The 27,350-nt window shown below is 41.1% G+C and overlaps 1 protein-coding gene across 1 annotated transcript in view; it reads left to right on the forward strand.

Moving 5' to 3' along the window:
* igdcc3 (immunoglobulin superfamily, DCC subclass, member 3) overlaps window positions 1-27,350 on the forward strand; it is a 70,853-nt gene that overhangs the window by 30,568 nt on the left and 12,935 nt on the right. Inside the window, exons 3-8 of the mRNA XM_085156797.1 lie at window positions 4,104-4,248; window positions 4,344-4,474; window positions 4,819-4,956; window positions 7,549-7,707; window positions 12,779-12,944; window positions 25,769-26,016. Of these exons, the coding sequence (XP_085012923.1) occupies window positions 4,104-4,248; window positions 4,344-4,474; window positions 4,819-4,956; window positions 7,549-7,707; window positions 12,779-12,944; window positions 25,769-26,016 (987 nt within the window). The remainder of the gene's footprint in view (window positions 1-4,103; window positions 4,249-4,343; window positions 4,475-4,818; window positions 4,957-7,548; window positions 7,708-12,778; window positions 12,945-25,768; window positions 26,017-27,350) is intronic.

Here is a 27,350-nt window from a genome sequence, read left to right on the forward strand (position 1 = left end):
GCTAATAAAATATCACATCTGCATTAAAATGCCAAGTCCAGGGTCCCAGCACACGGCCTGCTATTTCAGGGATACTTATTTAAAGGCCGTGGAAGCACGGACTCTGCACGCCGTTATAGCGGCGTACATGTACACCATCTCCATTATTTATGGGTCTCATCTCTGGTTTACTGAGTTGGGGGTGGGGTGGGCACTGCAGTCATCACTGCCGCTTCGAACAACATGTGCTTAATGATGTCACAGACTTGAGAGGACCCGAGGGGGTGGGGAGAGAGGTGCGATGAAGAGCTGGGAACGGTTAAAATGTGGAGTGGGGCGGGAGGGTGGCCGCAGGCAAATGGAAGGAAGGGCAATGACATTACAACATAGGGGTTCACCGGAGAAGCTTTTTCACAACAGCTGCTGTTTTGAACAGTACTGCAGGATATCTGCCCCTCTGCTAGCATCATTACCGCTGTCATATCACTGAACAGCCACATGTGACCACAGGTGCTTGGAAATCATGAAAATTTCTCATCTGGCTGCATGATTTAGTTGTTGCAGTTGGAGGTGCCAAAAAATAGGGCAGTTTTGGGCGGTTTTTAGTAATGGTGTTAATTATTATCTGTGGAGTATTTGTGTGAGTGTTTCACAGAGCGATAAAGAAATGGATCATTACTTGGGGCTATTAGCCAAAACTTCACCAGTAGGGTCATTTCAGTAATCACCGTTTAATCTACGTTTCTTCATTAGATAGATACAAGCTGCTCACATGACAGAGCTAAAAATCTGCTTTCGAAACGTTGAAGCCATTGTACTTGGTTTTCTCATTTAGCATCATCATCATCGGCCCTCAAGTCTGATAGTCAGCGATGGTATATTTTCACTTTCATATTTCATATCCTTTGTGCGTCTTTGTGGAAAAGCGGGGGTGACATTTTTTCCTTTCAAAGAGATTTTCATGTTAATTTCGGCCCGATTCCGATTTATTGTTATGCGACTTCATGGTAAATTGTGGAACACGCAGCAGGACAGTGCCAGTCACTTTTGACAAGATCTGATTTACAGCTTAGCTCCTTGTTTCACATTTCCTCTCTGTGACCTTCCCTCATATTACTCCCTCAATCATTCTTTTGTGGTTGTCACTGAGAAACTGTCAAACATATGTTCGAGGAGTGATCTCCTCACTGTGCGCCTGTGTATGGATTTCCATTTAGTATGCACCCCAACCATTCTTTCCCCTATTGCAGTAATTAGACCTGCTCCATTTAAGCCGGCGGCGTCACGCTGGTAGTGGACAGTCTTTAATCATGTGACATTGTCTGTCAACACTTAGCAGAGCAGGAGATAGACAAACAATGGCAGAACAGGTCTTGTTGGAGGTGTGTGTTTGGATGAGTAAAATGAATTGTTGTTGTCTACTGCTTTTATTATGCTTTGAGCACAAGGAGGAGGTTTGATAGGGTTGTGTGTTTCTAGGGAAGCAGTTCTTTGGATGTCTTCGTATGCGTTTGCTATAGCTTTGCTAAATCACGTTGATCTGCTTCTGCAACATACACCATAAGTCAACTAAAGTGCAGATTATAAATGGCTGTTTTTCTTTAGAGTTAATCAAATTCTCTGCCGCATGCATTCATTTGTGGGTGTGACCCCGCTGTGATTTTTGAAATTGTGTCTGATTTTGCGAGGGTTCAATAATAGGAGGACTGTGGATCTCTTAGAGAGACTATGTTTTATGCATGAGGGCAAAGGGTGGGGCCCGTTAGGGGGTTGTGTCAGTGGACACACACAACAGCCAGATCAGCAGACACCCTGACTACTTGGCAGAGATGCACAAGAAAGACTTCTATAGACACTTTGTCCTCCTTTGTCCTGCAGCATTCAAGTGCCTCAGTGTTCCCAGTACACACGGACAGTGCACACAGCTGTGTGCGTGCATGCCTGTATCTTAATTTGAGACTTTATTCCAGGAAAGCGCTCGTCTTGCATCATATCGGTCACCTTGACCTTCTTGTTTTCCGCACATTGTTTTTCTGAAGGATTTCTAGCCATTTCACCTAAGTGTCCTTCATCAGCAGTGGCAGCACCTTCAGGGCTTTAATTCAGTGCCTTCTGCCAGTCTTTCTGCCCCAGGCTCAGTATGACAGCAGGCCAGGGCAGAACGTATTGTTGATTGCTTTTGTCTAGAAAAGAAGTGCAAGCCCATAAAAGTGTTTCTATGGGGCCACTTGAAATATACAATAATAACTTCTGACAACTTTACAGTGGGTTTTCATCATTTTATAAACTGAAGTGTTCCCAAGCTTGCAGTTTACTGTGTCAGAAGGAAGAATTGAAAAAAAAAAGAGCTGAAATGGGCTATAATGGTGATTTGGTGATAAAATACTTCCGATGCTCTCGGTGACTTTAAAGCCATGTATGCTTCAGAGTGAAGTTACATTTATTAGGTAGGGCATTGTGAGAGCCGTGTGGCCCTTTGAGACTGACGAACAAACTGAATTACCCCAGTAAAAATGGACCGCTGCTTTTGTGAGGCCTTATCATTTCTTAAGAGAAATGATTTCACATGGTATCTTCAGAGAAATATGCTACAGCTTCATAAGTCATGGCTTATGAAAAGCGAACTACTGGAAGAAAAGTAGATTACCATGGTTTAATTTTCATTAGAGCGCCATGCATCTATTCCAAGATCTAAGGTCAAGTCGTGTTTGAGAATGCCACGCTTCTCATTAAGCTCTGAAATGTAATAATCACAGTGTTGCAGCCGCTGGTATAAAGTAGTGCTTCTCTAAATGAAGTATCCACTCTCTCTCTGTGCTCTCATCCTTCAGCATCAATGGTTAAGGTTTGTTTTCTTCATTTCTATATTAATATTTTAAACTATATATATTTCTTTTCTGGTTCTGCACAACAGGAAAACCTTGACAACATTCAAAGTGCACACAGTCAGTAGGTCAGTACAACAAAGTTAATGCTACACCAGCCCAAGAAGTCAGAGAAAGAACTACCAGACAGCAACCAAGCATAAATACGCTTATTAGGTATCGCTGCCTGCAACATAAAGGTCCTGCAAGTAATAATTTAATGCAGGCTACATGTTGGAAGGGGGTGGGGGGTGGGGGTCTTATGAAATAATAAGGGGTCTGTTCCCGTTGTTATGCTAACAGTTTTCGGAGAAACCCCTCTTCCTCCAAGTTAATTATGGTTGACATTTAAATGAGTGCACTTCTGTTGAAGAAGGTGGGAGAATTGTGGAAGAAGAGGGCCTCTCTCTAATTGAGTTTGTTGCTGGCTCCACCTTCGATGCCGCCTTTGTTTTGCAAGGAGTGGATATGTGAACTGCAGCTGAATGAGGCTCTCTGTGGGGATATTGATACTGGCTTGGCTATATGGTGCTGGCCTTATCTATGTTGTCTTTATTTGCGTTAGCATGCATTTTGGAAACATGTGTTTCTTACCTGCATACAAAATGTTTCATCAGCTGCATATGAAGGACAGGCACAGTGGCAGCAGAAAAATGTATCACATCCTCTCAAGCAGGTTGCATGCTCTCACAGAAATAGCTATGCTTTTACTTCTTGAATGTGTTTCATTGTGTTGTTATTTGTAGGATTGTTTTCTTTTTCAAAAGCTTCCTTTTACACATTTGTTGTGATGTCAGAAACGTTCTGCTTGTCTCTGAATTGGCTTATGTGAAATAGTAAGGTTAGCAGGTAGGTTAAAGCTCTCAACAATGAAGTGCATTTAGTGAATCAGTGCCATTTTGTGCAAAAACCCAAGTATCTCCGTCAACAGTTGAAGTGTGGATTTTCCATGAAATTGTAATACTTGCTCTTTATTTGTGAAAAAGCAACACACTAAAAATAAATATAAATACTAAAATAAATTTCCCTTGCAGAAAATGTGCCAGTTGCTCCAAGCATGTTGCAGCACTCCTTTGGTAGATATTCTGTCTCTTTATGTAGTCCAAGATTGGTTCTCTGATGTTGGGATCTGTGGGGGCCACGCCATCTGTTGCAGCGCTGCTTTTTTTTTTTTTCTGCAAGCAACTGAGCTTGTTGCTCTGTAGCTGTTTTGTGAAGCTATGACCTAATATTTCAACTGCTCCTCTTTCTATCTCGCAGCCATGGCAGATTTCCACGTCCAACCCGAGTCGGTGCACGCTGAGGAGTCCGGCGTGGCCAGATTCCAGTGCCAGATTCACGGCCTGCCAGAGCCGGTCATCAGCTGGGAAAAAGACAGCCGTCCGGTGGACACCAGTAATGAGAGGTTAGATCAAAATACCACTTGGGCGTCTTGTTTTAAGAAACTGCAGCACTTTGGTTAAAGGTTGCCAAGTCTCGTGATTTTTTTCTGTCTTTTAGGTACACTCTCCTGCCCACAGGCGTTCTCCAGATCACAGGAGTGCGTGAGGAGGACAGTGGAAGGTTCTGCTGCGTGGCTCATAACAGTGCAGGAGTGAAACACAGTGCTGAGGCACTCCTAACAGTTTCAGGTTGGTATCTATAGTTGAGCACGCATCTGAGTAAACCTCTGGTTTTTTGTGTGTGTTGTCATTTGAGGAAAGCCTACATGTCCTCACTGTAAATTGACTTTGGTTTAAATGAGCTTTCTTCATTCGGATCTTTAGTTTTCTGTATCACTGATCAAATACAGTCACTTAATACGCCTCTGCTTATCTGTGTAGCACATTTCCTAGACTTTTCCAAACCTATTGTCCTGCTGCCAGATCTAAGAGATACAGCATATTGAGCTAATGCACTTGGAGAAATCCAATTAAAAGAAGCTATCCATCATGTTCATTCCAATCTTGAATTCTCGTCTCCCTTTTCCCTTCAGGCTCTCAGTCATCTGTTTACAAAGAACCTGTGATTGTGGTCGGTCCAGAAAACCTAACCCTCACTGTTCACCAAACGGCTATCTTGGAGTGTGTTGCCACTGGATACCCTCGGCCCATTGTGTCATGGAGCAGACTAGGTGAGAAAAACGTCCTGATCAGATCAGACCTGGTGTTCTTGTTTGTGTGTTTGAGACACAGGTGGCATCTGTGTGTTCTGTCTTCCACTGTGAAGTATACAGAGCCAGACTGATATATCAGTCGATATTGGTTATTCACTGATATATTGGCATCAGCATTTAGCTGCTGATAAATCGAAACTTAAAATGTTTAACAGCATGTGCAAACAAGCTGATGCTTGCATAGTTTTTCATACTATATCAGATATTCATGTCAGATTTTTAAATCACCAAATATCGGTATCAGTATCGGTCAGTAAAATTCCTATATTGGTCATACTCTACTAGAATAGATTTGTTACAGCACAGATCTATTGTGTATACATGAGGCAGTGGGATTGAAGATTAAGTCTTAGGGCTAAACATGATGTTCGACTCTGTTGCTTCGTGTCCTCATGATGCTAAAACCTCCTTGGAAGCAGCGAAGAGTCTGAGTAATTGCTGCACAGACAGCTCTCTTCATGCGGATTTTTCCTTTTCTTGACAACCACTCAGATTCTGTCGTGAACAATTTTTCAATCTCCTATCTGTTTACTTTACTTCTCATTCAATCTGATTTGCTGTTCCAAATGTAAATCACAGCCCCTCCCCAGCATCTGGGTGTAATCAGATTGCCAGTATTACCTTACACAGTGTTACCAGAATGAAATGCTAACACGATGGGATTTGTATGTATTAGATTACAGCAGGGAGGCTAGGATAAGCCGCATAATGAATCTTATAGTTTCACATCAGTCACTCCTTAATGCCAGAGTTGGTTTGCTGCTATTCATTGAACAGCGGCACCACGGCCTCCTAGGTTGTGCTCTTTTTTTTTCTGACACTAAGTTAATTAGTCTCTGACAGGGAGAAAGTGATGGCAAAGCCGGAGAGAAAGAGGAATATAACAGGAAAATGCAAGAAAAGAACAAGACTGCTTCTGTTAGGACAGCGTCCCAGTGCGATAATGAAAAAAATGCGGAAAAAGCGTTCGAAGAAGACGAACACGTGTCACACAAGTTGGAGACATTTATTAGATCTCAATGACTTGTCGTGATTAATTGCATTAATTACATGTATTGTCTTCATTAGGCATCGCCACATAATTGCACATTTACTAATTGAAGCTGCAGCATTTATCACACGAGTTGTGTGTGTGTTGGCTGGTTTGAAGATTCAAACGAACTCAAAGGATTTTTTTCATCACTTCTGATGAATTGAGTGGTGAGCTTGAGATGTGATGAGGTTTGGTCTGTGCGTTTGCTGTGATGATTTCCTTTTGCAGTTTAGGTCTGGTGATCATATCTGATTTAAGAGCAAAAGCTTGTCTTTCCAGTTTATCTTCAGTTGTTGTATCGCAGGAGTGAATTGTCTTTGTCGTTTAGGTTTCCTGGATTGTGTCACAGTTGATGCTTGTAATTATTTATTGTTTTGTTTTAAATTGGCGCTTATCTGTTGATTTCCTTACTATACCACTGCAAGGTGAGTTTTACTTCTTGAGATATGAATGGGTTTTGGTTCCTGTTTTTTTTGCATATGTGCAAGTGAATTTCAGTCAAACTCATTATCCAAAGTAACCTTTCTGTTGAAAAGTGACTTGCTTTAAGTTTGAAGATAAGGGACGAACCCAAAAGTATTCACTGACTATTGACCACATAGTTAGCATTTCTGACTGGAGCTCCTTTGTCCGCTGTGGTACCTGTCTCCCTTCCCTCCATTCCTGGCCTTTCAGTGTATCATATCTGGAACGTACAGGCTTACAGGCTGCAGATGGAACTCATAGATGGGATTAAAATGCCCCTTTGGCCCCATAGCTAACATCATAGGCGGACTGAAGCCATTGTTGGAGTTGACACTGCAGATAAGGGAGCACAGGAAAGTGTGTGAGCTTATCATGTAATTACAGCAAAAGCAGAGAGGAGGCCGCTATGGATTGTGTAAGTAGATATAAGATTAGAAGTTACAGTTAGAATTTCTGGTCCCAGAGTGGCAGCTGAAACATTTCCAGTGCCAAGAAGCAAACCAGCTTAAAAGAAAATGTACTCTGAGGATTTTTCAGACAAATTCTTGAAAAAGGTGAATGTCTCAACTGGAGCATAAAAGTTTTAATTAGCTGAACATCCGTTAGGGAGAAGCAGAATAGCAGCATTGATTTACTATAAAGCACCCAAAAGCCTGATGATTCTCCCTGGAAACTATCACAAAGTCCCAATTAAGTTTTAAAAAATTGCAGCGTGTACACGACTCAAACACAAACTCGCTGACCTTTCTCGGTGTATGGTGTGCTGGCAGCTTTATCACATTATAGTCCTGAGGAACACACGCTGTGAGCGCTGCATCCTTGGGGGGACAGAAATAGCGCTGCTTCTGTCAGCTCGTGGCCGTAAACTTGCATGATGTTAATTAGATGTCTTTCTAGTGATTTACACCCACTCTGATCTTTACTATAGTTCAGTTGACCCCCATCTAACATAAACACCTACTGTGCCCATATACCTGGTTCTTTTTATGCTAACCTCCATAGATTCTTACTTATCCTTCTCAACTGTTTTCTTTTTCTCTCTCCCTGATTAGATGGCCGTCCCATCGGGGTGGAGGGAATCCAGGTGCTCGGTACAGGAAACCTGATGATCTCAGATGTTGGTGTGGAGCACTCCGGGGTCTACGTATGTGCCGCTAACAAACCAGGGACCCGTGTGCGCAGGACTGCTCAAGGACGTCTGGTGGTCCAAGGTGAGCTCTGGATAAAAGCAATGACATTTTTCTTTTCAGTTGGGTGAAACTAAAAGCACCTACGAAACATCTTGGGGAACATGACGAGGTACAGCTCAGCACTATGTGGGTGGATCAGGCAACATGATTACTGCACCATGACTGAAAGCACCTCAGTTTTGCTGCATTGATAAACAAGTGCTTTGCTCCTGTGCCACCAGTTTTATGTAGGTGGTCTTTAGTTTAAAACCCTCATTCTGATCTAGTGGGTGGTGCAGGTTTTTCAGGGAGAAGGTTTTGAATGATTTTCCTCCAAAGCAAAGCAAAGCATACCAAAACATTTCAGGCCGATTTTTATTTTGCTACCTTCCAAGCAGTAATTATCGTCTATTTCTGGTATACCAAGCATACTTTTACACCTTTTTGTGCCTCCAGCAAGATACAAGACCACTAAAATGTCTCTGCTTGTTGCTCAGAGCTAGAGTCTGTATGGTAGGCATTACAAACATTTCACGAAGAGTTCTGACTCTCAGCTTTTGCAATTTCAGTCATAGTTTCAGGTTTCAAATCCTCAACACTCTGTTAGGAAGAGATAAAAAAAATAACTGCAGAGGTTTATTTGAATCATCATTTCTTTAATATTGGAGAACAAAAACACAGAGCAAAATAGATTTGCAGCATCACACCGAGAAGCAGACAGTCCTGCAACATCGGCTTTTGTGGACTCTGAAATACACTTTAGGGACCAGGCGCAGTTTTTACCAACCCTGGGAAGTTATCATGTACAGTATATTACATTTGTGGAGGCACATGTGATTAGATCTTTTATGGCAAATAGGTTTTTTTTTAGATAGAATGAACAAAGATTGTTTTGTATTTGGAGGCACTGAGCACATAGATACTTGATGATTAGAGATGGGACTCTGGAGAGTCAGGGGACGTGTACCGTGAAGCAGGATTTGGGGTTTAGCGAGGTTAAGAGGCTATGTTGGAGATTACAGATCAAGTTGTATCAAAGCATAGCCTACTAACTAATCACTTCTCTTGAAAATCTGTGACACCATTCCTAGAAGATCCTATAGACCATGTGTGCATATTTTCAGAGGAGCTCTAGTTTTTTCTTTTTAGAAACTCTTTAAACCCCTTTTCATTTTTCCTGACAAGCATCGTTAAGAGATACAGATTCTCAGCCTTTCTGCTTGCTTTGCTGCAAGCAGTTTCAGAGCAATTTCATTGTCTTGTAATTTAATGGACTTGCATTTATATTGTACTTCTCTCGTCTTACTGACCACTGAAAGCACTTTAGACTACACAGTGCTTGTACTTGTTGGTCTAAGATGTGCAAGTCAGCCTTCACAGCCATTATAATTTGCTAGTCCTTTAAAAGTATGTACATCAACATCAGCACTGCCCACTTTTAAAGGACATTGCAAACCTGGCTTGATTTGCCCAGTCGAGTTTGCCGTGTTTATTTGATTCAGGTTGGTGAGGTTTAGTAAAGCCAAGTTATAAAATTTTTATACTACAGTCTGAGCTACAAAAATGAGATGCACACTGTGGGCACTTCTGGGAAATTCTATAAATATAACCATCAAATTTAAATTAGAGAATGACATATGGAGATATGATTTGCAGATTTTAGATGCCACACTAGAAGGATAAAAAAAAACCCCTTCTTTCTTCTTTGTTTGTTGGTTTTCAAAACGCCTAGAAATTGATTTATTGTGTCTTTGTTTTGGCACTGATATCCTCAGCTCAAAAGCCGCGCATTCATGTCTGCAGCTTTTTAAAATTCTTCCGCGGTTCTTCGCAGGCTCTGCAACAAGAGACTATGCCTCTGCAGTATTGCATCTGCGAGCCTTTTCTTCACTCAAATGACACGTATAATCAGTTTTTTTTTTAAATAACAGGCCATTAGCATTAAATTTTACATTTGTTTGTTTTATAACACAGTTGTGTGAGTCTCACAGGCGATATATATGCAGATTTTCTACAATAAATAAGAAGTAACACCATCATCTGGTGAAAGTGGTAAACCCATAGCACCTCTCTTTTTTTTCTTGTCAATATACAATACAATATACTAGATACTATAAGATACGCTATATATTTATGCATCATTTTGGGAAAGATTACATCCAAATTCAAAATATCCTATAATAACATATCTTTGATTTGCCAGTCTTACGTGCGGGTGTTCCTGTAGTTATAGTCATTAGTCTATTTGCACTAGCTGATTACACACTACTGTATGTACAGGCTATGTGAAAACAAGACAAACCAACTCTTAATACATTCTATAAGTCTTTGCCACAGCATGCAGAACAAATATAGCCCTTTGAAGTTTCATTCTCTGTGTGCTTTCTAACATTTTGATTGAAATGTTGTTGTTCTTTTCATCTATTCTCCACAGAGCTGGAGCCAGTATCATGAAGGTGTTTGATGTTAGTGTTAAGAGACAGGTGCTTTTGACAAAAAGAATATGGCAGGTGTGGGCTGCCCTGTGCATTAATTGTCACCAAGCAGGAAACATCCAGTGTCTGCCTCACTCACATATTGATCAGACGGACCATACTTTGCTCCAGCCTATAGCAGCATCGATCGCAATCAATATTTCATTTCATCTGCTTGTCAAGTCTGCACCAAACAATCCAGAAAGGCATAAGAGGGCATCTTAGATCATCTTTCGTCTATTCGACACAAATCCTCGTTAGCCCCTCACCTGCTAAGGATAAAAAGATGTGGACATTCATGATATGCCGCTGTCTGTTTTTGGTTTCTGTTATTGATTTAAGGAAACAACAAATGCCTTATTAACTACACATAAACACATGTGTTAGAACTGCTCCGTTATGATGGAATAGTGTGCTTTAATTAGTAATTCTCATTATTCTATAGATAATAAGCTACTATAAGAGGGCTTCAGTGGCTGTCACTGATTAGGAACTTCAATAAGCACAAAGCTAAGAAGAAAATCACAGATTAAAGAAGCACTTACACAGTAAACAAGCTGGATTTATGTTGGCTCCTTTGGGGTTCAAAAAGAGAGAAGAGAGAAACAAAGAATGAAAGAGTAAAACTGTAGCGGCCAAAGAAGCGAAAAACAAGCGTAAGATGGATAGCTGGTGCTCACGGTCTTACCCCACACCCTTACAGGTGCAAATCAATGCCTTCCTGAGCTCCCTCTGACCTTCACCTTCAAGTCAGCCCTCAAAGCACACAGCAAGTGTGCACAAAACAGACAATGAAGCTGGGAAGGACTGGGATGAATGAAAGGACCATCTCACGCTGTCAGGCCCCTTCATTCAAGTGCCTAACGGCCCCTTAGCTTTTCCACTGGGGAGAATGGAAATGCTTACATTGAGAAAGTGTCAGACAACATTTTATTTATTAGTGTTGGAACAAGAAGGAGGGCAGAAGAGCGGGGAAAACAAAATAAACAGGGATTCAACTTGACAACCGAAAGTGTGACAGATCTTTTAAAGTTGACCTGTTTGACTTGTTCCTAGTATATATATTTTTTAATTTTTTTGTCAAATAAAGGCACATAGAGTGGTGGATGCTCACGTTATATATGGCCAAACTTTCAAATAAGGCCAGCGTATGTGTAAGACCCTATTTCGAGGGATTTTTTTCCACTCTTGGCTGTATGATGTCAGTAGAAGCAGGATGTGGTTAATATGTTTATCTCAAGCTTACAGCTCTGGCCAGCGCAGCGCCTGTTTAAAACCTTCTGTTTGCTAGAGGCAGTCAAACAGAAGACATTTGACTAAAGAGGAACAGAAAATGATTTTTACATACACACGGTGAACTGAGGGTCATCAAGGGCCAGTATAGGATAAATAAGGATTATTCAAAAAAGTATATCATGTAAATGTACACTAATAGATGCCAAGAATTAAACATATGCATAAAAATGAGCATATTAGGCCCATTTTACTGGAACTATGGCTCATGACTGCCTTAAAAAAAGACAGGAAAGTCTAGCTTCATTGGAAGCAAAATATTAAGACGTGACTAAAGACTTTTGCACAATACTGTATTTCTTCATTCCTTCCTCTTAGTTTGGACTTTTAATATGTAGCCCTCAATACTCCATATATGTCATAAATGTGCTGTTCCTAAGAGAGCCAGCTAAAATTACTTAACCTATTTAAAACAAGTGCAGCCTTTTTTATAAACAGTAATCTGTTGCACATTACTCATTACCTTTTTAAATACTTTTTTTTTAAGTAATCTTATAATCCCATCAAATTATAGGTCCAAAGGTTTCTCTTTAAGGGTCACCTCTCTGATTCAGTCACTTTCAGTCACAGATCTCACGGTATTTGTGTTCAAGCTATTTCAGGTTTTCTCAGGTTGCTCATCCTCCCTTGATGATGATGAAGAAAATGACAGGGACAGAAAAAAAAGGTGGAACAGTGTGGTATTTTTACTAAAAGCATCATGATACGCCTCCAGTAAAGGCATTATATAAACCCGCGTATATATAATACCCTCAAATTTCCTCGGCTAATGTTGTCATAAATAAATTAGGCTGTCAGATCACTTACAGCTGTTGGGACAATTATAAGCACAGAGGAGATCATTCAAAAGCACCAACGTAGAAAATTATAATCCAGCAGGTATAATTTTAATTACTCTTTAAATTAAAATAGAGCACCTGCCATTTTGAATAATGAATAATGGCTGGAAGCCTGAATCAAGTGATGAGAGCAGATATGATAAAAGCTGAACTGCTGTTTTAAGGCAAATTACTCCCAAGTATTGCTCTGGTTGCACAAGTCTTATGGCTTTATCTCGCTTTCCTGCTTCCCCCTTTTCCTGCATCTGCATTGATCTGGTGTCTATCATAATCCTGCCAACTGACCCTGAATTACATCTCTACAGCAGTATTTATACCATTCATGCATACACTAGGCTTTCATATTTTTCCTTCCTCATTCTCACCCTTTGGCTTTTTCTTTTTCTGCACCTCTTAATTCTGCCAAAATTGTATTTCTATTTTTCTGGCACCGATCTATCCAGCAACATCTTTTGCTTGACGGATTGAGGTTATTCAATCTGATTCTCAGTCTGCCTTCTCTTACAGCTCCAGCAGAATTCGTTCAGCCTCCACAGTCCATCGCCCGCCCCGTCGGCACCACCGCTATCTTCACCTGTCAAGCGCGGGGTGAGCCTGAGCCGCAGCTCACCTGGCTGAAGAACGGGCAGATTCTGGAGCCCGGGGGGCACGTCAAACTCAGAAACAACAACAGGTAAACAAAAAACCAAAAAAATAAACTTTAATCATATTCAAATTTATTCATATATACATAAATGCTCACAGAGGCACAGAGCTCTGTAGTAAGACAGTTTGCTCAGTTTTTGCTCATTCTGTCAGAGGTTTTCTACAAAATGGTCCCTTTTGATACCATAAATTTGTTTAAACAGCTTTTTGTTTCCTCACCTAAAACTTTAGGCAGCCCAACAAAAATGTCAAGTGCATTTCCTCCCATAGAAATTGCCACTTGAACCATGTACAACAACCTACAGAGGATCTTATTAACTTATTAACTCATATTAACTTATTTATAGCTTAAAAAACCCCCGCATATGCTTATGATATTATATTTACATGAAAAACAAAAATGACAACCCAAAAACTCTTCTTAAAAATGACCTGTAACGAATCTGTCACATGTTACAGCAATTTTATTAAGTCGTCATCATCTGGGCTGTTACATAACGTGATAACTGCATTTATCACAGATCAGATTTCTTTCTTTCTTTCCAGCCGTCACTTACAAAGCTGCACCCAGCTAACAGGACTAATATGGTTGTCAGTATTAATTGCTATTGCCTTGATCTGATCATTGGCATCATCAAATGTTCATTTTCTCCACATTTGTGTTGCTTCTATAACGCAGCAGCTGCTGGAATTTGCTCCTGCCAAGGCGTGAGCCTCAATTTATTTTTGCCTCTTTATGTTGCGCTGTATTGACTCAATGCTGGTTGAGTGCAGCACCTTACACTGTAAAGGCTACATGTTACAGCAGAAACTATATATATATATATACATATATATATATATATATATATATATATATATATATATACATATACATATATATATGTGTGTATATATATATATATGTGTATATATATATATATATATACACATATATATATATATATATGTGTATATATATATATATATATATATATATACACTGCTGATCTACAATACGGCAGCAGTGATCAGTGAAATGCTTGGCTATATATATATATATATATATATATATATATATATATAGTTTCTGCTGGATAGCGTAGTGGTTAGACTACACGCCTTTGGAGCAGAGGATCGCAAGTTCGATTCCTGCCTGGGGCGTCTGTATCCAGTAAGGGTCCTAAGGCTAGACCCCCTATGCTAAGCGAGCCTACCGCAGATATGAGCGAGACAGATAAATATGAAGGCATGCCGGCTCGGACGCCGCCCGGATCAACAAGGTCCGCGTCAGGGCACCCTGACGAGACGGGCTACTGGAACAAGAAGGCATCGGTGGGCAAGAGACGAAAACAGGGCGTTGTTGGAATGCTACTACGCAAGTAACCCCGGCGGAAGGGGCTACATGAATAGGATGAGGGACCTATGGATTCTTCGATACCCAACATCCACAATGACGGCGAAACAACTAGTAGCTCAGTGTTCCAACATTCGAAAGAAGGGACTGCTTTCACAGCTAGAGATTGACGAGGTATAACATAAATGCTACGGCAAGGAGGAGTCAGGACGCCAGGTCAGGGGAGAGATATCATCACCCCCACCCGAGATTGGGTACATAGCCCCAAGTGCGACAGGAGAAGGATCGTTGAGTGCGAGAGGAACTGACCTGAAATATAGGATCATGGCCAAGCTTGAAACCTGGATCCCCCGGTTACCAAGATTACGTGAAGTACCCTCAGAAGGTCTGCTAGAGGAAGTTAATGCAGCACTACGGACAATACCTACAACCACGATTACCGAGACTAACAAGCTGATCTACAATACGGCAGCAGTGATCAGTGAAATGCTTGGCTACAAGTTGAACAGCCACAAGGGGCAGTACCCTCCATGGAGAAGGAGGCTATAGGGCAAGATCAAAGTAGCACGGAGGGAGGTTAGCCAACTAACGGAGTTGCAGAAAGGTGCGACAAAGAAGGTGCATAAGAAATACAGCAAGCTGTCCATACCTGAGGCCTTGGAAACTGCCAAGCAAAGACTCACAGCCTTGGCCAGCCGCTTGAGGAGGTACATCATGACATCAAGCTGTATGCCAAGAGTGAACGAGATATCGATTCACTGATCCACACTACCAGGCTACACAGCAATGACATTGGAATGTCGTTCGGGCTGTAGTCAGATGGTAAGAGGGAAGGTAGTCAGAACTGAGGGCATTGAACTACCAGAAGGCAACATTGCAGACATAGAGGACAGTTACAAGTACCTGGGGATCCCGCAGGCGAATGGGAACCATGAAGAGGCTGCTAGGAAAGTTGCAACCACCAAGTACCTGCAGAGGGTCAGGCAAGTCCTGAGGAGTCAGTTGAACGGTAAGAACAAGACGTACGCCCTGCCCGTGATCAGGTACCCTGCTGGGGTAATAAGCTGGCCAAAGGAGGAGATAGAAGCCACTGACATAAAGACAAGAAAGCTCCTGTGTCAGCACCACAGTCCAGGATGAGACAACGAACATCCAAGAATACATCACGAAGATGGCCCTAACTGACAGCGTGCTCAGTGAATACCTCAGGCAGCAGAAACCCAAGAAAGAGGAGGGAGACGAGGAACCATCATGGAAGGACAGGCCCCTGCACGGTATGTACCACCGGCAGATAGAGGAGGTGGCTGATATCCAGAAATCCTACCAGTGGCTGAAAGACAGCACAGAGGCACTAATCATGGCAGCACAAGAACAAGCTCAGAGTACAAGATCCATAGAGGCTGGGGTCTATCACACCAGGCAGACCCCAGGTGCAGGCTGTGTAAAGATGCCCCAGAGACAATCCAGCACATAACAGCAGGGTGCAAGATGCTAGCAGGCAAGGCATACATGGAACGCCATAACCAAGTGGCCGGCATAGTGTACAGAAACATCTGTGCCGAATATGGCCTTGAAGTCCCAAGGTCAAAATGGGAAATGCCCCCAAGGGTGGTGGAGAATGACCGAGCTAAGATCCTGTGGGACTTCCAGATACAGACAGACAAAAATGGTGGTGGCTAACCAACCGGACATAGTGGTGGTAGACAAACAGAAGAAGACGGCCGTAGTGATCGATGCAGCGGTTCCCAATGACAGCAACATCAGGAAGAAGGAACACGAGAAGCTGGAGAAATACCAAGGGCTCAGAGAAGAGCTCGAGAGGATGTGGAGGGTGAAGGTAACGGTGGTCCCCGTGGTAATCGGAGCACTAGGTGCGGTGACTCCCAAGCTAGGCGAGTGGCTCCAGCAGATCCCGGGACTAACATCGGAGATCTCTGTCCAGAAGAGCGCAGTCCTGGGAACAGCTAAGATACTGCGCAGGACCCTGAAGCTCCCAGGCCTCTGGTAGAGGACCCGAGCTTGAAGGATAAACCGCCCGCAGGGGCGTGCTGGGTGTGTTTTTATATATATATATATATATATATATATATATGTGTGTGTGTGTATATATATATGTGTGTATATGTATGTGTGTGTGTGTGTAGTATATTTGGCTGTTAACACTTCATGGCCAAGAGTTGTGGGTTTTTTAAAAATCCATGCTTGATTTTATGGTATTTCTGGAGCAACCCAAAGTTTCCAGCCTGTTTCTTAACACTGCTAGGCATAACTTCAACCTGCGATACTCCAATTAATCTTATATAGCTGTTATTATTCATATTATACAAAATATGAAGTCAGTATGCACCAAAAAGAATCAATACTCACACTACATCGCAGTGAGTGATGCGAGCAGACACCTTCATCGCTCACACACACACTGCTGCACTCCTACTTGCCTTCCACCAGTCTCTATTTGTCAGCGAGATGGAACGAGGGGCTAACAAAGAAGGAAAGAAGAGTGGTAAGATAGAAATGAGAGGCCAGACTTAGATGTGGTGAAAAAGTGAGAAAAATGAATCTCACTTTGTGTTCAATAGAGAAGTGATGAGTTGGCAGGAAGAATAGATGAGACGAGAAAAAGAAAAAGGGTAGCCAGAGCATTACAGTATTTCTACTCTACACCATTACTGCATGACCTGCTGTTACATGAATCTTATGCAAACTATCTGATTGGTTAAGGAGGCAGGCCTCAGCTTGAGATCTCCCATTAGCTAATTACATCACAAACTCAGCTGGTTAAACAGGAATTGCAATCAGCTATTTAGAGAACCGAGCAGCTTGTTGTGCATCTTAAGACTCTGCACTGTCTGTCTGTCTGCAGTGTAATGTTAAACTCTTTCTGTTCAGGGAGTGTGTTTAATGAAAATCAAGAAATTCTCACATTTATAAAACAACTGAATCATGTTGAAATTTGTGCTTAGAAACTGAAAAATTGCAATTTTCTCTTTGACTAACAGATAACATATATAAACATATGCTGCAAGGCTCAAACAGTAGTAAATCCAGAATCGATATTATATGTTCCTTGTATAATTTTCCCCTCACAGATGCTGTATATTTGTTCGGTAGTTATATATTGCTAAAATAATTTGTTGAGTGTAGGAGGGGAAAGTCCTTTGTGCTGAAAAAATTATGAATTAGTCAACCTTTTATGATTAAACAAAAAACCTCTGTAAATGACATAGCCTGTATTGAAAAGATGGGTGTAGTCGTCTGCAGAGTAAAGCCAGTGCCTCAAGTCTGCATTCTTTATAGTGGCCAGCAGGGGGCAACTTAAGTAAGATGGTAAAGAAAATTGTGAGACACATGTTTGACTTCTCCCTTGATTTACCTCCTCTGTAAAGTCTTTCCTGGTGAGTTTATGGTCTTGATCACTTGGTTTAACTCCTACCTAGTAAAACACATTCAGGTCATAAAATCCTTCATCCTGTTAAAAGGGAGTTTTTCCTTCCCACCGTCACAAAGTCCTTGATCATTGGGGCTCGTCTGATTGTCAGGGTTTTCTCCCCAAATACTAGCAACAACAGTCGCCTCAAGGTGCTTTAAGGTAAAGGTGAAGCTTTACTTTAAAGCACCTTGAGGCGACTGTTGTTGTGAATTGGTGCTATATAAATAAACATGGACAGAACTGAATTGAAGGTCCATCTTTTATGCACAGCTTATGTCTACATTTAAGATTAATCATGCATTAATTGCCAAGATTTGATGATGTGGAGAAAAATTCTGAACACTTTTAGATTCATTAGTCAGTCTCTGGATATTTAAAAGAACATTTTTTAGTCATAATTACATAAGATTACTCATCTACTGCACTCATTATATCTCATGTGTATACATTTGAGGGGAAGTAAGGGGTAAAAATACATGTGACTTTCCCACTGAGGTATAAACATCTTGCAGATTTTAGCTGTATATTAAATTCACTCAGCTGGCAATTCACAGTGGGGTGAGTTTTACCGAGAGCCTGAAAGACCATGTAGTGTGTTTTCTGGAGGTCCTAAAAAAATATATATATGGGATCAGGCAGAATTTACCTGCTGATCCAAGCTAAAACAAATGATATATAATGATATGCAAATTCATTCAACAGCTCCGGGTAGCACAATTATTCTGTTTTCACAGATATGTACATATATATAGATATATTCAGAGGCTATCAGATAGTCTAGGCTTGAGTACACAATGCAACATACCTAGGAGAGAGATTTTAATTAATGTGTGTGGTCGGTGTAACAGTATATACACACACTGCCGACTCTCATGATGCTGACCTTCAAGAGCAAAGAGGGAAGGAAGGGGAATCGATTGTGCATTTTATTCATACACACGCACACACATTAATCAAAAAGCAAGTCTGTATGTGCAAAATAGCCCCATGGTGCATGCCATCATTCATTTTGCACTCACACATAATCCAACATGACAATTCACAAGTGTGATGCCCTTTACTCCTCAGCCGCGCGAACACTTTTCTCGCCAAATGCAGGAAACCAACGAGGCTGTGTTGGCAATATGCAGTGATGTCAGAAATAAGCTGATTGGCTGCTTCTGTAAACACGCGAGGCGTGTGTTCTTCCTGACACAACCCAACAAATGTGACACCACGGACACACACTGCCAGCATTATTATGAAGCCCCTTCTTTATTAGCGTTTGCTGGCCAGCCTCCTGTGAAATATGCTATCCTGGTTATTTAAACCCTCTCAGAGTTGGATCATTATAAATTGTTCTTACATCACCAAAGCTGCCGCGTGTTATCCCTCAACAAACACAAGCTGTGATCTCCGACGGTTTAATAATTGAGAGGTTGAAAGTCAGCCTTAGTTTTACTGCAGTGGATGAAAATTAAATTCTCCCTTGTGGTGAAAAAAAAGAGAAGAATGAAAAAAATCATTAAATTTTAATCATTCAGATCAACTAAGAATCCTTTTTCATCTGTGTAGAAAGTTCTGTAGTAATTAAAAGAACATTTTCAATTGTGTGTGAGAGGCGTGGTGTATTTTCAAATTAATAGCCAACATCTGAAGGAACAGGGCACCACACAAACCTGGTCATTTTGTAGCAGAATCCTTTCAAAGGCTTTTTTTTCTTTTCTTTTTTTTTTTTTTTTTTAACTTTCTTTCACCAAGACCTGCCTTTCTTGTTTGCAGGCCCCTCTCTGTGCCCCACATCCCCCTTTCCTGCCTACTTTACAGCAAGCTCTGGCCTGAGCATTGGCCTTGAACTCTGACCTCGCCTGTAATCAGTCATATCCCTGGGCCCTTCCCTCCTCTCAGGCCACAGACAGCTCATCTCCTCCCCTCCCCCCTTCCCCACCTCTTCCTCCTGTTCTCTCTTTGTCCCCAGACCTTTTTTTTTTCTTCTTCTTCCTTTCACTCTCACTGAATCCAGAATGGCAAAGCTGGCTTTTGATGGGGTGCTGCTCAGAGACAACGGAGAGTAAACACAGCCTTAGCAGCTGAACAACAGACCCAAAGCCCCACTGTCAGCTATCCCCCCGGTCCACAGCCTTATCTGTCAATCTGTGAAGTGACCTTGAACTGATGAGTAAATGATGGTGTCAACCTGTCAGGACGGGACAGCTCAGTTCAGGAGCTCCTATGAGACAAGCAAACAGTCCAAATTTAGGCCATACACCTCCCGTGTGCTTTTTTCCCTCACATATGTTTGGATCGTTGGTGAGGTGTTGCTTATAAATACAGACCGATCTATTCGAAAAGAAACTGAGTCAGAAAGTATTTGAATATGGCGAAGGTTTCAAAGGTTTCAATTTGAGTAAGCTTAGCATTTACCGCTGCCATTCATCAACAGTGCATCTATAAAACAAGTCATTTTTAGTATTTCTCGACAGTGGATCAATTTGTAACACTGCAGGGAGTAATGGATCAAGAAGACGGAGCAGCCACAGTGAGCTGTTAGATGAAGAGCTACAGGCGTGAGGCTGCACACCTCCAAAGTCCGATCACAGCTGCTTAAAAAACGACCACACGAACTTTTCCTTTTGCTGCATTCAGTTTTCTGCGCTACTGAACCACATTTGCTGTTAGAAAATCAGTCGGTGCTGAAAACCTTGACATCATTAATAAAGAAGGCATGCCACTTGTAAAACCTTTCATCAACTTGTGTGCATGAAAATGGGAAAAAGTTTCTTCTAATGTGTAGCGATAGGAGAGTTGTCCATATATGAGTTCATATAAGCAGCATCAAACCTTGCAGAGTATTTCTTCAATAACTAATACAGTTTCCTGGAATGAAAAGGTATGTTTTGTTCCTCTTGGTCTTTACAAATACTTGTGACGTAGTTATCTAAACATCCGCCATCTGTCACATCATTCCTCAGCAGTGATCTGATACAAGAAGCAATGTGATTTAGATTTCCAGCTGAAGCAACAGAGAAAAAAGACCTCAGAAACGAAACATCGTGTCACTAAACTGTCAAATGACACTGAACTAAAGACATTAAGCCAAAAAATATATATATACTTCATTATACCTAAATGAATGCAGTCATCACTGTACAGTGATAATTAACAGATATAAAAAAGCAAATCTTCATGAATATGATTACAAGATCAAACAGAAACTTTTTTGTAGATAATGAAACTGTAAATCAGAAGTGTCAAACAGTACAAAATGTGAAATGAAAAGTTCTCATTAATAGCTGGAACATCTGGAAAGTGAAGTGAAGTGAAAGTGATTCAAATTCCTGCAATTTTTCAGTTTGTTTTTAAAGAAGTAAAATACAGACAAATAGTTAAATTTGACCATTTTCTGCATCAAGTTTGACTTTTCACAGTAAAAAAAGGGGAAATTTTGCGGCTTTTTTATAATCATATAAATCATCAAGTTTCTTGAAGACGTTTCACCTTTTTTTGGGGGGGGGGGAAGTATCACAGGAGTAACACATATAGGATCAAAGTCGACTGACTGTGCCCCATTAACTAACATCCCTGCTCTAAAATGTCTCAAACATCTAGAGCTTTCCTCCTGGAAGCTATAAAACAGGTTTTGACAGCAGTTGTGGAATTTCACAAGTGACCAGCTAACAGCGTCCATCCATGTGTTTATGAAATTAATGTGTGAGTGCGTGGGTGTGTGTGAATTTGCATACATGCGGCTGGACGCTACTGTACCTCCTCAAACAAGCGACTTCTTGTGAAATTTTGCTGCCTTCCGTTCTCACACTCATGGGGCCCATCCGGCCGTGGTGGCATTGAGTAGGGCATCCCTGGGGGCCTCTTTGCTGCGTCTGGTCAGTCTGCTTGTCTGCAAACACTCCATCCATCGCTGATATGAAAGGCTGTCAGAAACGTGATGGTTGAGTAGCGAGCTGAGGGCTGGTGACTGCTGCCACCTCAGGGGTCAGAGGTGAGATTGGCTCAGAGAGGCTGCAATGCAGAGCACCTCTTTGACCTGATAATTATACAGATTGAGTCCACCTGGCAGCCTGGAGCGAATAATGACTCTTCCATCTTGCAGCTTTCTCTGACCCAGATTAGAAACCTCCAGTAACAACACTTCAATTTTGAAAAGGAAATGGAATAATTCAGTTCTTTGTCCTACCTGCTGACCCAGAAGAGGCTCGCCTGACCTTAAAAATCCATCTGCATGAAACGCACTGAGGCTGGCGTGATGTCAGTGCTGCTGAGAACTGAAATGCCACTTTGCTCATGCTCCCTTTCACCGATCTAGGAGGATACCTGCAGTACTGTGTAAAATTCTTAGCAATAATGTTACCGGGGTCTTTGGACAATACCTGCTATTTCACTCGTTTTCAGTCCATTCCTTATACAATTTTTAGAGGATTTTTCTTTTTTTATTAAGCCATTTAACACTGACCCCTAAACCATAAGTCACCATAAAAAGGGAACCTTATTCAAAGGATGAACCTGCGTTGTGTCTACATATAACAACGAAATTGACAAAGAAATAAATTCTATCTTAAAGCACAAAGCACAGGACGAGCCTGTCACAAAACACAAAATTTGTTCCCATCTATGCGACCCTATGAAAATTGTGAACAGTAACACAGTTTGTCAGACATGGTGTGCAGCATGTCCTTTAAAAATCTGATAAAACCAGACAAGTGGAAAACAAAAGAAGAAGTGGCAGGCCTAAAAAACTGATGAAGGGTATCTGAATAAGCAGCAAAGACCTGACACAGGACCTAACAGATGCATCTGGCTCTTCAGTTGATCCATCTACTGCTGGCTGTCAAGAAGCCATTCTTAACCTCCTAAGACCCGAACTCTTCCACGACATGCATTTTTAATTTCTCTTTGATATTTGTGCATATTGGGGCCCGATGAATGTAAAAACAAAGAATTACCAGATTTTTTTTAACCTTATTTTTGTTTTTAAGGAAAATAAGAGCCACATATGAGGATATTCGTTTAAAATTTTGATAGAACAGTAGCAGTATAATGTCCTTGTAAGTGGATATCAGGCCCATGTAGAGCAAAATTGAGTATTTTAGTCTAAATAACCCAAAATGTGATGTCCACATATGTGGACGCCAGGTCCTAGGAGGTTAAGGAAGGGAAACAGGAATAAAAGGCTGAGGTTTGCCAAATTACATAAGAACTGGACAGAAAATTAGTCGCAATAGGTCTGATGGCAGCACCGTGGCAAGACGGTGCCATGGTGGTTAGCAGTTTTGCCGCACAGCAAGAAGGTCCTAAATTCCACCATCAGGAATCCATCCACCATCTTTCTGTGTGGAGTTTCCATGTTCTCCCTGTGTTTGCCAGGGTTCTCCCCGGGTACTCCAGCTTCCTCCCACAGTCCAAAGACATGCAGTTAGTGGGGATAGGTTAATTGATCAGTCTAAATTGCCCATACGTGTGAATGTGGGAGTGAATGGTTGTTTGTCTCCGTGTGTTAGCCCTGCGACAGACTGGTGACCTGTCCAGGGTCTACCCTGCCTCTCGCCCTATGACAACTGGGATAGGCTCCAGCGACCCTAAAAAAGGATAAGCGGAAGCGAATGGATGGGGTCTGATGGAGTGATGAAATTTGAAACTTTGAATGTCAGGAGTTATTCCTAAAGACCAACCAATAAGTTACAGGAACGCTTGCCTAAGCGAGTTCATTGAATAATAAAGGTGATCACATAAAAATATATAGAGTTGTTAGAACTGGACAAACTGGTTTTGCCTGTATTTCCGTGCAAGTGCTTCATTACATCACTACATTTATTTCCCATTTTTCCAGCAAAATATAAAGAGAAGAGGGATAGTTCAAGATTTACACATTACTTTCTAATAGCCCATCTAGATTTTGATTTCTTTTCCTCATAGCAGCGTTGTGAGGAAAGTTTATTTAATATAATGCTTCCTGTTCATCAAAGAAAAGTCACATTCTGCTGTACCAACTCATACAAACTGGACTTGACAGAGTAGCGGGATATTGCAGTTTGCATTCAGTTTCCTAAAGTTAAAACACAGCGTGAGAGCCACAAACCCGACAGTTTACTTCCCTTTATCTGGCAAATGCTTCTGAACTCTAGAAATAATATGACCAAGGGGTGCACCATCTTCAAGGTATAGCTCAGTCCATTTCATATTCATGTTTTGTTCGGCATATATTATACTTTAAATACAGCAGAAATGGCCTTGACATAACAATGACATGAAGAAATGCTTTACACTGCAGTGCCTCATTTCCATAGTATGTTAAATGTTTTACTGTTTTTTTCTTTTGCTTGAAGACAGGCAGGATGTGAAAAGTGGATTATGAATTCTTGTCTAAAAACACCTACACAACCTACACATGTACATACATAAGGTAAACACATGCACACACACAGTGCTCCCCTATATTTATTCTATAACTGAGGACAACCCAGGTAGGAGGGAAGCGTTAGAAGTAGAGAAAAATGAGGACAAAGAGCAGCGTGTCAGAGGTTTGATAGAAAGGTGTGTGCGTGTTTGTGTGTGTCCATAGGTAGAGTTCACATGTGTGTATGGAAATGTCACAGTTTATACCGATGTGGGCAAATTTGATTTTTTTGAAGCACTGATATAAATTTATCTACTGCCATGGGAGATTCAGTTCATGATGAATCTAGTATGTGCTCCGCATGATTGAGGACCTTCTGTTCTTACTGCTGCTGCCTGCTGTCTGTGCCACAAATCACTTTTTCTCTCACCCAGCTGAACACAGTAACTCGTGCTCTTGACTTTATGTCACAGTCGTCTTTTGTTCTGTGTGGTCCTTACCAGGAGAAAGATATACTACATTAAATGGATTTATTCAAGCATGAATACCTCTTGAGACTTTATTAAAAAACACTGTACTTTTTAGTTTATGACATTTGAATACTTCAGTCTCGATGCGCGCTGGAGCCTAGAAGGACTTGTCTAGACATTGCCCATCAGAGATGCATGTTACTGTATAGATGGCTGATGTTTTCAGCTAGCAGCTTAAGCACTCTTTAATCTGCCAGCTATCTTGGACAAAGACATTACGGTGTGCTACACTTGTGTAATGACAACTTAAAAAAAAAAGTTCCAACGTTATTCTTGCAATTTATGTGTGTAAACTGTCAAAAGTTGGTTTTGAAAATTGAAATTGTGAAAATAAGTAGTAATGTTTGGACAGCAGTACAGAGAATACTACACAGTGCTGGAGCAAGACAATTTTTATAATGGTGGGGAGGTTGAGCTCATTTCTTGCATAGAGATGAGGTAAAACGCTACAGGAAAAACAGTTTTTGTATTTTGGGGTTTTCTTTGTTAACACTCGCTCTTATTTAATATACACGATTTACATTTTTTTCCTTTTTAATTGTGAACCGTTGCTGATACTGTAAAGCTCATAAGATATTTACAATTTTAAAAAGTTCACTGTTTTAATGAGTACATGAAGGAAAAGTAGCTGTAGAGAAACATTTCTGTAAACAGAAAGTTCCAAGGAGAAAACCAGTCATTACCACTGGTCTTGAGTGGAGGTCAGACTTTATAGTCTGGTTGCCATGGCCACCCCATGGGTCTGCCCCCGATGCTATAATTAAAGAGGATATGTTGTTGACGCTGTGAACAGAAAATTTCAAAATCTGAACTTATAAATGTTTGCAACTCCTGTTTTTTTGGGTTTTTTTAAGCCAACATAGGCAGTTACTTTCCCCAAATTTTAACAGTTTTTGTAGCATTTCATCTAAACTTAAAATATGTGAGTCACATAGTACAGAACAGTTTCTTTCTTACAGTTGGTAAGAAACATTACTGCAATCACTGGCACTGAATCAACGTGATAGGTTTAAAGGCTAAAGAAGGCACCTAAATTCCTCATAGTTAGAATTTAAGGCAGAGAATTCACCTGCTCAAACACGAGGTGCAGCTATTGCACTGCTAGTAAAGCAATAGTAAGAATCTTATGTTCCACATTTGCACCAGATAAACTAAACTTCCTTGTTTCCTTTCTTCTTTCCCCACACTCTCTGCTTCCTGCTTGTCTCCTCTGCTGCTTCCATAGCACACTGACAATATATGGCATCAGTCAGAATGACGAGGCTATCTACCAGTGCATCGCTGAGAACAGCGCGGGCTCTACGCAGGCCAGTGCCCGCCTCACGGTCCTCTGGGCTGATGGACTGCCTGGCGTTCCCACCCACGTGGAAGCAGAGGCCCTCTCCCCCACCACCATACAGGTGTCCTGGAGGGAACCCGATAAAAACACTCAGGACATCATCGGTTATGTGCTCCACATCCGCCGGACCTCAGGTGGGGCTTCTTGAAGAGCCAGATCCAGTTTAAAGCAAAGCTTTAGTTAAAACAAGTGTGACATGAAGTCAGTGTCAAAACACATGCCAGGTGAGATGAGAGGAGGCAGAAAAAACACAGGCCTCTTAACGTGGAATAAATCAGCTCTGAAAGTAAATAAGTGTTTGGGGAGCCCCATGACATTTTCACTGAAGAATTAGGAGTGGATGCGGCTAAATTCATTCGCATAACTACAAATGGCAGCAAATAAGAGAACGCTGCCACACTTTCATTACAATTCAATTATGTAAATAAGCTGCTACAGTAATGAAATGATGAGGAACGGCACTGACACAGACAAAGATGGTCCTGAGGCACAAAAGCGATTTGCAAGCACACGCACGCACACACACACGTCACTTCAGGCTAATGCTTCACTTCAGTTTATTTCATTTATTTATCGCGCCACTTCAAACTAGCAGCCATCGTCGTAACAGTCATACAAATTATTGGTAAGGTAAAACCCTTCATTAGCAGTAAGCGCAGGTAGTAGAGTATGAGGGATGTCAAATCTCATGTGTAGTTTGGTGTGTCAGACTTTGGAAGAGTTATCACGTTAATATTAAATGAGAAACAAGAAAAAACAACAAAGGTGATATGGTGCCTATGGAAAATTCATTGACATTCACACTGAATTACCTTGACACATACTTTTGTTTAAAGATAAACAAAGAGGTGGATCCAAGGTCTACAGAAAGGAAAGAAATCAAAAAACAACAAGAAGCTGTTTTCACATGTCAGCTTCATAATATTTAAGGATAATTTGTTTTTGTGGTGATTTTCAGTTTTCCTTTCTCACAAGATGCAACCAACACGCACCTTGAATCAAACTGTTTGCACAATTCAACAACGTGACCTCAAACCTCCAGGGAGAAATCAACTTTGCAAAATGGTAGATTAGCCCTTTAAAGCCTGAACCATGAAATAAGTGCCAGAGTGTTTATTAAACCTTCTCACAAAAAATTCCATATATGAGCTTTAATTTATAGCATATTTGCTATATCTGCATTTTATTTGTGATTTACTGCTTAGAAATGTATTGTTCACTCTTTCAAAGATGAGGATGTACACATCCGGGACAGAGAGGAAGGCTAGTTTGAGCTTTGAGTCCAGGATGCCATTTACGTGAGAAGGGAAAGACCAACTCAGAATCCACCATTGTAGGATGGTGAAACATTGTAGGATGTTTCACCATCCTACAATGTTGTGACTGCTCTCTGCAAATAGTCAAATAGATCATGGTCATTGGTCAATAATCATGACAATTTACTTATTAAAGGTCATGAAACCAACTT

This window comes from Neolamprologus multifasciatus, chromosome 1, assembly GCF_963576455.1.
Source record: "Neolamprologus multifasciatus chromosome 1, fNeoMul1.2, whole genome shotgun sequence".
In the NCBI taxonomy this organism is placed as follows: domain Eukaryota; kingdom Metazoa; phylum Chordata; class Actinopteri; order Cichliformes; family Cichlidae; genus Neolamprologus; species Neolamprologus multifasciatus.